The sequence below is a fragment of the Taurulus bubalis genome (assembly GCF_910589615.1).
Source record: "Taurulus bubalis genome assembly, chromosome: 2".
NCBI lineage: Eukaryota > Metazoa > Chordata > Actinopteri > Perciformes > Cottidae > Taurulus > Taurulus bubalis.
The window spans coordinates 28,771,876-28,784,636 of record NC_136590.1 but is presented as its reverse complement, the minus strand read 5'-3'; the positions used below and the strand labels follow the sequence as shown (position 1 = coordinate 28,784,636).

Genomic DNA, 12,761 nt, shown 5'->3' with positions numbered 1-12,761 from the left:
CATTGAGACACACCTTTATTTTGAATTTCCCATGCCATGTCTGAGGAACATGAGGATAAATTCAGTAAGATTAGTGCACCAAGTGTAGCTGTTACTGGCCTGTAACACACTAAACAAACTGTGTGGTACCAATTAAAGAACCAAAACAACACAACCTTTATAGCTGGAGAGTAAAATAAAATTGAATCCAATGAAGCGATGCCTTGCTCTGGGGGGAAACATTTTAAAGAAACAACTGTTAGTTGCAGCTTGTTACGTCTCTAACCATCAAAATGTTCATCTTCACATCCACAAGTGTACTTGTTTATATGTGATTGCATGCGTGACTGTGACCTACTCTTGCCGCTGGGTAAACAGGAGAGGATTTGGTGTTTCCACAAATTCGGACAGTTGGAGGAGGATTAGTATAAACAGACATCACGCAATCACAATTGAGGCGAACCACAAATGTTTATAAAAAGGTCCTATCCAAGTTGCTGCAATCAAAGAAATGTATAATAATGTCTGCCATTAATCAACTTATACTAGAAATATGCATGGTTTAGGAAAGTGTGTGCTTCCAGTTGCTTTACTGATCTGATACATTTTAAAATTTGAAGTCGTTGGGGAAAGAAGTCATTAATCTCTTTTTTTCCTTTCGCATCCCACCTCTCGATCTGACAAGCTCATCTATTAAAATATCTGGCAACGACGTAAAGTAAAGTTCGGGTGGAAAAAAAAGATTGCCATTCAATTTTAAGGAAAAACAAAGCATCAAAAATAAAGCACTTCTCGCTCCACAGGAAGCTGTCATTTTCTGTTACACAAGGCAGCGGCAATGATCAAAAATAGACGACAGGATGTTATTCTTGTACTACGACGCTGATGTGCACTGACAACTTTTTTTCCACTTCCACCAGACTCGAGGGAGAATCTCATTAACTGGGACGCAGATTACTAGTAGCCCCTCCTCCATATGCTTAATACATCGGGAAGGGACACGTTTATGAAACAGGCCGTGATAGACCTCCATTAGCTGTGAGGGAGATCCTTGTGTGGGGGAGAGAGCAGGAGGAAGGCAGGCGGGACCAGTGGAGGAGGGAAGTCATCCTGAGTGTGCCTCTGCTTCAGCCCTGTTGCCTAGCACGCAAAAAATGTTTACTCTTTACCCAAAACTGCACAGGATTTTTTTTCTCACATTCTGGAAAAGTGAAAACAATGAGACGTATCAATCTAAATCAACTGCGGAAGCTCCCACCATCCGCGGCCGTAGAAACAACCCGACTTGACTTGAAAGATGATATTGTGATGGATTGAAGGAGTGAAACGGTGTTACCACGGCGACACAAACAACAAGAGAAATCCCAACATGGATCTGATTGAGTCAGACAGGTTGAATTACAAACTCTCTCAGTCGAGGAGTCTGAGAAGTGTCGGTGACTGAGGTGTGTGTCAGATCACATCCCTGCACGAAAAAACCCGACCGCGGTTGTATTTTTCTGCCATCACAACTGTATGTTGGTCGCCATGGTGAGTCGCACGGCAACGCCTGGGTGGCCACGGGGTATTTTGTTTGCACTCGAGCCCACTTTGCTGCAGCCTTCGCGGTGATGGCACACTCTGGTGTGGCGGAGCAGTTCTGTGGTGCGTCGACGGGGGGAAAAAACGGGTTTCATTTCCCCGCGGCCGTGCCCACAGATGCTCATTCCAGCTGGAGGGTATTACTGATGACATGGACCAGCCTGGAACAACACTGAGGCGGCTGTGAGCGGGTATGAGGGAAGGGAAGAACCACGCCTAAATCTGACATAGCCACTCTGGCAGAGAGCGGAGGCAAAGGCAACAGCTGGAATAGAACGGGCAGGCTTGGAATTACAGAAGGAGAGTCCGCGAGGGGAGGAGGGTTATGAGCAGTGCGTACGCCAAATGATTTAAGACATCCAAACTTCCTGGGGAGTTGTTAGTCCATTCACAGAGATGATGAATATGCTCAAGTTTGACCTAATAAATCAAGTGAACTGGTATAGAGTTATAAGTGAGAGCAAGCAGCCACTTTTCAGAACCACCTTCCAAACCGAGATGTGCTACGCAATTTATGGTCAAAAGGCTGGCCTCTCTCTCTCTCTCTCTCTCTCTCTCTCTCTCTCTCTCTCTCTCTCTCTCGCCAATGTCACCAACATTATACCATTACAGTGTTTATGTCTTCAGGATTGCAGAATCGAATATCTAATTATTAAAATGTTCAATATATCAAACTCCATTATGGAGACTATTAGGGACTTTTATTTTGCTATAGCCATTCAATGTTTTTGTGTTCTCTTTATAGGTGTTTTCATCGTTAACGGCAGAGTCTACCTTCCTGTGCAGGATTAAAATGTGGTTTATTTGAGCAAAAGAGATTCACAGGAAAACGATTAATGCATGGACTGGATGTAACATAGATGTAGTTAAATAATGTAATGGCACTAAATAGCTGAGCTTGTTTTTTGTTGTATTTTTGAGAAACTTGTAGTGTGTTTGCTGCCCCGAGTGGTGGATACAGGTATTAATTCAAACAAGTCCACCAAATTAAACGGCAAAATACTTTTTTTGTCCATACCCTCCAGAACGTCACATAGAAGTGTTTTCTGATGACCTAATTCGTCAGTACCCTAAAAACGTTTTTAAAAAAAATTCTGTTTTATGACTTTTTTTTAGGGAAAGATCATGGTTTGGGCTCGCAGCCAAGCGGTTGATAAAGGTATAATTCCGAACTGAATACTGCCCTGTTATAAAAACAGTCTTGCCATTACCAACAATAACCACAGGGATCACTAAATCAGCAAGGAATTATTATAACTTCAATCTGTTGAAGAGAAAAATTACTGGACTACTTTGATATGTTGGAAGCAAATAGTGATTTGAGTGGTTAAGCAAGGTAAAAACTCTGCTCCTTTCTAATGTGCGTACTGTGCTCAGAATACAGGCAAGAACTGTACAGGCCAAAGCTACGCCAGTTGTCCCCCTAAAAAAAACACCAATTTGGTGTAATATCAGCTGAGGAGACGAGACAAAGGCTGTGTCTCCCACAGCCAAGCAACACACCCCTGACTGCAGCCTGAGCTGCAACAATGAAAACTGGATGGCAGGCGTTTCTCACACACACACACACACACACACACACACACACACACACACACACACACACACACACACACACACACACACACACACACACACACAGACACATAGACACACACAGAGAGAGAGAGAGAGAGAGAGAGAGAGAGAGAGAGAGAGAGAGAGAGAAGGAGATGGAGAGGTGTCTCTGCAGTAGTAACACAAACCAGCATCCAGCTGGCTGACTGAGTAACACCAGGCTGCCCCGAATTCAACCTCCACCCCTCGCTCTGCCTGGAGTCTGAATCTTTCTCCTTCCCATGAGGCAGGAATACAAGCGCCCCACTATAAGGCCAGCTTATCTCAGCTCATCACAAATGGGCGTGTATTTCCCCCACCTCTCTTTTTACTCCCCTCATTCTCCTCTGCACCAGCCAGCAGCATGAACAGTAGCCCATGTCTTTAGTCTCCGGGGGACACATTTAATTATTTGTACTCAATTTATTTTTAAAGGCCCTCTTTTGAAATAATGAGCTAATGCACAAGAATTGCAAATACATTCACACTACTCTACCTACATTTACGTTAACTTGTTTGCCAAAAAAAATTGCTATAGGACTTTATATTAAGGTTATAGAATTATTGGGATACTTTGATCACTAAAAACATTGTTCATCAAAATGGCGAGAGAAGCTCTTTGAAAGGGAGACTAGCGTCACTGATCAATAGCCTTCCATAAGTGATCAATTAGGCCCGAAATATTCTCCCTAAGAGAGAAAGGACCGAACACATTCTTGTCAAAATGGCTAAAACGTGATTTTACTGCTTCAGGCGCACGGATTGATGGGTATCTATTGATTGATTTATTTTCAACATGTAAATAATATGTGTAACAATGCACATAAATGTAATATTATAATGATATGCCATCAAACTACAAACTACACAAAATAATCAAAGACGATCGGCTGAGCATGAACTCACATATATGCACTGCAGAGAGCAGATGTCCCTGCAGAAACATTATATTGATTTTTTTTTTTTTTTTTATGGGCGAGCCGGCTCGCCACACGCATGGAGCCCCTCAACAAAGAAGATGCAGGACACCTTTAAGAAAACGCCTCATCGCCCTGCCTCGCTGTCACTAAGGCAGCCAGTCATGCCATTTTATAGTCCGTATTTTTTCCAGCGACTTCTAGCGGTCAATACAAAGAAAAAATGACAAGCCTCAAATTCGCGTTGAGGGCTGCTTTTATGTTCATGACACATCGCTGTTGAAGCGGCAGCGCGGAACACTAACGCAGTGATTTGCAACAGCGGGCATCAAAGTTCCCACAGCCAGTGAAGCGTAAATAACTCCTTTACTCACTGTGATCTTTGGGATGTTCTTTTTTCCTTGGTAAGACATGTTTCGTCCGATTCCACCTTTAACAGTCAAGCTCTGAAAAACGTGATTCCCTCTCGGATGCTGCAGCGGCCCTCGCCTGGATGAGAGCTTCAGGGAATGGTCGCCGCTCCGTCAGTGCGATGTAAAGTGCCTTGCAGAGCGCTGTAGGAGCGTCTGTGGCTCAGTCGCCCGGCCCCTCCCTCAATCGGCTCAATTGGAAAGAAGTCATGTCACAATCTTTCCACCGGAGGGCGCAGTGGAGCAGCTGCTGCACAGCCTGCAGCCAGTTGTCCTGCAATGCTGAGCTGTCGCCCTTTTTTTCCTTCTTTTTTTTGATATGCGACATGAGTCATTATTTACCGATAAGATATTTTTCTTCCCTCAAAAAAATAATCTGAACCATCTGGTTTTAAATACAGCATGTTGTGGTCTAATCTGCATCTGTGTATTACAGCCAAAGCTAAGGAGTGAATTGATCAGAGTAGAAGGCCAATAATAATTGACTGAGAAAGCAGGACTCTCTTAACCCCTCACCATATTTATATACGTTATTATTATATTAGGTACTGAAATAAAAAGGCTATTTACAAAGTCTACCAATGCAGTACTGTTCAACATACCACCATAAACTGAACGAATAGACGAAGATAAATGAACAATGTTTTAAAAGGGATTTTGAAATTTTGAAATAAAAAAAATTATCTAAACATTTTCAGAAGTCTTTTTTCATCAACACAAGCACATCTCTTTCGATAACATGTACTTAAATGACTCCTTACAGGTTAAGAGTGTAAAAATTACACATTATGATTAAAAATGCCCTACAGATTTAGTTTTTGTGAACACAGAGGAGGAGCGAAATGGTGTAGCAGCTGTCACAGAGACTGCCCACTACATTACACACCCCACATGTCTACTAACCAGGAGACACACACACACACACACACACACACACACACACACACACACACACACACACACACACACACACACACACACACACACCCTCTCTGTGCATGTCCCCACCCAGCCATGTGTCTCTATTGTTTGGACCTAAAGTGGATCCCCTTCACTCCACCGGTCGTTTCCTCCACCACTCCCCTCCTCACTAATGCACTCATAATGAGGTTGAGAGACATGTGAGGGTGTGCTTGCCTCTGTGTGTGTGTGTGTGTGTGTGTGTGTGTGTGTGTGTGTGTGTGTGTGTGTGTGTGTGTGTGTGTGTGTGTGTGTGTGTGTGTGTGTGTGTGTGTGTGTGTGTGTGTGCGTGCTACAACCATCAACTAAAAAAAACATACTCTCATTCAGTTTTAATTGTTAATAGTATAGTGTAGTAGTTAAATATATTTAACCTAAACAAAATTTACTTTGTGAATAATATATGCTGATGATCTCATACTGTTAGTCTTATACAAAGTGTTTATTGAAAATACTTTTAATTATTTGTTTTGTAAATGAGTCACTTCATAATTCTTCATTTCTTGAGGTTTCATTATATAAAATATATTTTTGTGTTAATGCTTTAAGTGTGTGGGTGCATACATGTGTTTGCCATACCCTCTGTCCCTGAACTTTTCTCTACAATCATACATTTAATATTTTGGGAGGAGATTCAAAAGTTGATTTATTGTCCATGTTAGTTCATTGTCACTGGTTGTTTTCCTCCTGCTTTTGGCTGCAAGAAGAAGCGCCTGCATTCTGGCATTACCTTTCATGGCCGTGAAGCAGTAAGGCATTACCTCAGCATTCCCCGGCCTCGGAGAATGCATCAACAACTCGCATCAAGTTTGCAGACCTGCTCCCACTGCCGGCCGCATTAGCCAGCTGACACTGATAGACAGACAGGGGGCAGACAGATCAAGGATGCAGAAAAAACTCTGTCAGGTCCTCAAAGCTGCACCAGCAGAAGAAGCACCGAGGTGGCCCCAAATGGAAGAGAGAAACATTTCCTTCAATACCCTGTAATCATATTAAATTACATTATTCACCTATACACATTAACATGGTCGTGTTTACTAACAAGGGATTGCTTCATACATGCTTCTTACTGCCATATTTTGGTGAAGGTTTTAAATTTTGTGGTGAGGACATTTTGTTTATGACTTAAATAGTGCATATCAAAGTGGCTTGAGATAACTTCAATTGTGATTTGGCACTATGTAAAGATATACAGTACAGTCTTTCTGTTGCAGATTTGAAGTTTCCTAGCGCAAGTCAAGATAACCCTGACGACATCACTATGACATAATCATGGTTATTTTCTCAGACCAGACAAAGTTCCTCCAAAGCTACAGAAGACATAGTAATAACTGTATTTACAGCCTGAGTAGTACTCCCTATGATGAGTAAACTGACCATTATGTGTAAAATTGGTGGAGTAAACCGACTGAGGCTCTCTTTCTCTTCCCGATTCCTTCTGTGAATCTGAATTACAAGCTCACATTTCAACTACTGCAGCTTTAATAACTACCTCGAAGGATGCCTTCATAATTTACGTATTAAACTTGTGGCTCACATGCATAGATGTGAATGGGCAAGCCTCAATGTGTCAATGTGTGTGTGGTTTACTATATGAGTGGGTCAGTGTGAATGTAAGTGTATAAAGGGCTCCTCCCAGTCTGACCACCAACCTGCAGGATAACAAAGGGTGTGCCCCCCCCCCCCACCCCTAACAAGCTCCCCTGGGACCCTGGCTAACCACTCCCCACTCTTCACTCCATTACAGCAGCTGATCGCACTTATTAGTTGAACAGACAAGAGGAAACCAATACAATATATAGTCATGATAGTTATTGTTTATTACTACCATTAAATTACATTTATTTATATGGCGTCAAGTCATAAAATAAGTTATCTCAAGGTAGCCACGGCCTAAAGCATACTTTATTGTCTATTTTACTCATATTTTACTCACTCTTTGTCGCCCCTTGCTGGCGATCAGAAGAAATGCAGGTTTAAGGCTCTTCCACATTGGCATCATCTTTCAGGACTGCAGGGGCCAGTTTTTCAAAAGTTTTAATCTGGATCAAACTGATCCAGATTTGGAAAACCCTTTTTCTGCTATCCAGGATCACGTAATCCATTTTATTTTGATGCCGGTTTTTCAAAGCAATGTGGGATTGGATTACTCTGATCCAGATTCAAACTATTAAGCATTACCAAATCTGGATTACCTGTGGTCTAAATGGGACTATCACAATAGCTACATAAAGAACAACAGGTAGAATAGTGTGGGGTCACTCCAATATGCTTTATTTGAACAGAAAATTGGACTGAACGGAACAGCAAACAAACAATATAAACATCCCCCTCCATTGTCCATTTCTTGGAAACAGGCAGTCCGCTCATCTGAGACCTACACCAAATAAATAAATACATACTTTACTCACAAATACATTATGGATGCTTTTCATTATCCTACACAACATGGCGCAAAGTCCTTCTCTGTGATGACGTCCCTGATGCACCTGAGCCCATTGGAGACACTGACCAACCTCCGGCATTCTGTCAGAATGAGGGCCGACTGGACGACCAATAAGAGATGCAATTGTTAGACACTATTTTTGAGTCCATGACTGATGATTGTGTCAGTGTGATTAATGTTTAATGAACAAAGACAGTTTGGGGGATTAATTTATGGGGCCGAAATATTTATAATTTATAATTTGCTGTACTGAAAGGTTGCTAGCCTACATAGCCTACCTACTTTATGTACTTCATGTTGAACAAGTCAAGTGAAATTGATGAATAAATATAAATACTGTAAAATGCATGATATAAATGTTGTATTTTTTAACTAACCAATTTTAGTTACCTAGTTTTATTACTAATATCCACCATGAATCCACCCTCCTGCTGGGATCAGTTTAATCCTGATTTTTGGGATCAAAATGATCCCAAGTTTTGAAAAACCCAAACTCAAGGTTTGATCCGGATCAACAACAAGATTGGATTACGTGATCCAATCCAATTTCTGAATCCTTTTTTTCTTTTGAAAAACCCATTTTCAAGATTTGATCCAATCCGATAGCCGTAATCCAATCCGATTACTTTTGAAAAACCGGCCCCTGATTACTACAACATCCATACAAGCTTATTGAATATCTAAATTATTTGACCAAAGCCATAAAATAACCACACATTAAGCCAAACAATTAACAGACTATAACTACAGCATATATTGTGAACTAAATTCGGAATTAATTGAAAACGTGAAACTAGTGCACTTGAAACTCTGGAAAAGAGACACTCAAACATGTCATTAGTTTGCATAAAGAGGTTAATGTTCAACCAAGTTATCATCCAGACTATAATGTCAGAAGAGTAAGCATATCCTGACTCAGTCTGTTGTCAGTCTGATGTCGTCAAACAGTTTCCAAACAAAGCACAAAATGTGCACAGTCTAACTATGTCTGTTGATTTCAGCTGAATCATCTGGTCACTCAGGATGTGCAATATTGTAGTTCAGTATCAAACCTCATGGGGGTGGAATATTTTAGGTATGATGTAAGGATTCAAAAAGGTTGGGTAGGGTGCGTGCACCGGCCCAGTTTCCAAACTGTCTTCTGTCAGACTGTAAATCAATAACAGCACAGGAATCACTGAGGTGTAAATGATGAGGACAAACCCTTCAAACTAAATACTCAAAAACACATTTGTCATTTTTACTTTAGCTCATTGATCAATATTCTTAAATAAACAGTGTTGTGTCTTCAATCAGTCCCCTAGAATTAGTCTTGTGGTCTCACAGGAAGGTCTGTCACTCTTCTGTTTGCAGCTGTGTCTCCAATGAATCAATGTTGGGAGACAACAGAGGGCGATAAGAGATCTGCCACTGCAGCAGAAACAGCAGCAGTCGTGTTTTGCGTATGTGGTTAGACTTGGAGCAAGCAGTATTTAAGCTTTAGAAACATTAGGTGGGACTTGCATCATGCATGCAAGAGTATTTAAGCGTTCTTAAAAAATAATTGACCATCTTTCTAATTGATGTGTCTCTTTTTTTGTTGATTACATAATTGAGTCTGCAACCAAAATTCTAAAAACGCATATCACTAGTGCTGATTGGGTGTGTCAAGAGTAGTGCTGCTTTCCCAACAAGAACGAGGGTTATGTTGCGGTACTGAACATTGTGTCTCCTAATTACAAAAAGTACTGAGATCAAACACTTTAATGACATTAGTAAAATCAAAAAAAACTAGATGTTACAGATTTCCTCTATAAATATATGATACTGAGTTGTCATTGTCATCCTTTAATGAAATACACAGCATGTAGTACCATTCTAAACATGATTGCAACAAACACAATCACTGCTGGTGCTGACTTCAGACCAGAGCTAATGATGATGCATTTGACATGTTGTATTATGTCATATCATCTCACAATGTTTAACTCTTTCCTGTCTCTTATAAAACATATAGTATCTACCTTCATACTGTAATAATTAAATTGGTCACTGCATGTGTGTGCCAATAAGTGGCCAGCCCTGCAATGACTAACTAGTAATAATACTCGCTTTGTCTAAAAGCTTCTTTTCTCTCAGAGCCAAACTTGCGAGTGTGTGTGTGCCAGCGAGAAATTAATCATAATTTTTGGTGCCCAGAGAGTAATCTCAGGCCGACAGTAGAACCAACTTTCCTGCTCAAAACAAGTGCTAACAGCGTGTGTAGTAAATATGTAATGCCTGCTTCATAGACCGTACTTCTTATTTCTCCAAACAACTTGTTTTGCCGAAAAACTCCAACAAAACCTACACCTTTGGAATCAGATACAAATGTAATTGTCAAAACTGGTGGCATGATGAGAAGTGGAGATTGGGAATTAATCGTACTTTAAACGATTAATTTAATTAAAAGTGTCTCCACATTTCAAACGATATGGCCTTGTTTTATGTTTTTTTTGTCGCAAAAAAAACACGAAAGGATTGTGAAATGTGTTTTCTGCAGGAATAAATAAGGCAGGCTTGGAAAAATGTCAAACCCTGTCTCTTTAAGAAGACATTTAACATGTCACTGAAGGAAAAGCACAGGAGTAAATAATAACATTATTGATGGTTGGATTCCATTTTGCTGATTCAGTTTCAAGGTCCAGGTCACACAGTCATAACTTACTGGAGGATTTTAATACAACAATCAAAAATCAACAATACTCAACAGCTGTGCTTTTCCTGTCATCACAAGTCTAAATGTATTCTGTGAAACAAGCCTATCCAGCAAATAGTTCCCAGTGTTTAACATGTAACATGTTACAACACTACTGAGCCAGTTTTAGGAGTTTAGATACTAAACAAGTGTAACTACTACAAATGACACTACTGACTACTGCTGCGTACCATTACATCTACTAGTATAACTGTGTGACTAATAATAAAAGCACACCCTAGAAACCATGCAGCTCCTTTTAAACAGCCACAACCACCACAGTACATCACTAGCATCAGCATATTTCTCAGTTGCATTTGGTTTGTAAATAATATCACCTTCCCTACGCAGGCACATAGCAATAAAATACAAATTTGGATGTCTTTGCCATACGACGATTTATTTCTGTACCTTGTTTCTAGGTTACGTCGTTGTTTTAACTTGGAACAAAAAAAAAACACTTGTTGAATTTTCCCCTCAGTATATTGTATATATTGTCCTGCAGTAGTCTTCAAGAGTTTGAGAAGTATACAAGCCAAACAAATTGTGATGAAAGTTGGCAGTGCATGTGTAACATAGTTGCCAGCCATTTTTGCAGTTTGTGCATTTACCTTAATTAAAAACAAATTGTGTTAGCTGGGAAAATGTATTACTTTTTAAGGTGCCTCTGGAATGCTGTTATTAAAGTATCTCTATAATTTCTTGAGGAAGGTTTATATTCTTTGGTCTATAATCAGATATGTATATTTGATATGATGTGTTCAATATTGGTTCCCAATGCAATATGCATTCCCAGCCTTTCTCAAGGGAATACGCTTATAGGACTTAGATGATGGACGGCTTTCAAATTTGACTTAGGTGTGGTCCACAGCTTGCATCAGGTGATTGTGCTGTTTTTTGCTCTTTCAACTGGTTGCAAGCCTGTAGTCCTATACCTCTCCATCTTTCATTAACTTTGAATTGTCTAATATTACTAATAGAATATTTTGCTCAGCATTAAAGCATTAAACACCACTTAAAAACACAACAAACAAAGGTTGGTACCAGAAGAGAAAAAGTATAAAAGTCTGCAGCCATTCACTCCAAAATAACAATCTTCTTACCTTTTCATCTCCCAGGTTCTGCAACACTTCTTTGCCGCCGCTGGTCCTGATCTCGACCCGAGGAGAGACGTTCCCTCCTCGCCTTTCCACGCCAGGGGAGATCCTGTTGTCACTCACCGGGCTCTGCGCCTCCTGGCCGGTCTCCCGTCCGGCGGTCCTAGGGGTGCGGGAGCCCCTCTGGCCGACGCTCAGGGAGTCAAAGTCTATGGTTTTACTCTCAAATGCGCCCTCGACGCTGCAAAACAAACCGCCGTATTTCTGCCGGGGCACCTGGTCGGCCGTGCCGGGCCGGGCGAGATAAACCGGCAGGTCGTCCTCTGCCTTGTCCCGGTTTCCCCTGCGCTCTGCCATGGTGGAGCTCTGCACGAGTGACCGAGAAAGACGGTTAAACTAGTGCTGAAGTGCTGTGTGTTTACGTGTGCTGTGGAGAAGCCTGAGCTGACAGGCAGTCAGGAGTTGACTTAAAGCTAGAGGTGGCACTGTTGCCTGGGTATATGGTTTACCGTTTCTGTCAGGTTTTAAAATATATTAATGTTTTAATGTGCGCAGGATTGTGGACTTAGACTGTTTGTAGTTCAAATTAGCAATAAAACACAAACGCATCTGCAGTAAAGGGGCCGGTAGACCAAGGGTCTGCCTGGAAACATGTAGCTTGGCCTACTTGTTTTAAAAACGTACCTTTTCATGCAAACACCGAACCTCTCCTTTCTGTTAGCTGGATATAAACTTCACTATTGTATTCGCCCTTAAAGACGCCAAAATGCCCATCAGTTCCAATAATCTGCGGTGCTGATATCGAAATCAACCGATTGGTTTACTCACCAGGTAACGTAAAGCAGGTAAAAAGTTTCTAAGGTGCAAACGGAGCTGTCCACTTTGTCGCTGTCCTTTCAGCACCACGACGTTTGACGTTTAACCGTAAAAACACCTCTTGGCTAGAGGCGAATGCACCTCAACTCAAAGCAAGCAAAATCTGCAAAAGTTTCTGCGCGCGTGTGTTCGTGTGCGTGCGTGCGTGCGTGCGTGTTAATCCGGGTCTTCCACGGCGACACC

The 12,761-nt window shown here is 41.2% G+C and overlaps 1 protein-coding gene across 2 annotated transcripts in view; it reads right to left on the bottom strand.

Moving 5' to 3' along the window:
- The window catches only part of dpysl3 (dihydropyrimidinase like 3), a gene marked incomplete at both ends in the record, with an annotated part of 36,706 nt that extends 24,647 nt beyond the window's left edge, over positions 1 to 12,059 (bottom strand). Inside the window, one exon of one of the 2 annotated variants that reach the window (XM_079213920.1) lies at positions 11,709 to 12,059. In XM_079213920.1, coding sequence (XP_079070046.1) covers positions 11,709 to 12,059 — 351 coding nt within the window. Of the gene's footprint in view, positions 1 to 4,447; positions 4,526 to 11,708 lie in introns of those variants that run through there. The other variant, XM_079213921.1, reaches the window with a different exon arrangement.
- Positions 12,060 to 12,761: the final 702 nt, after the last annotated feature.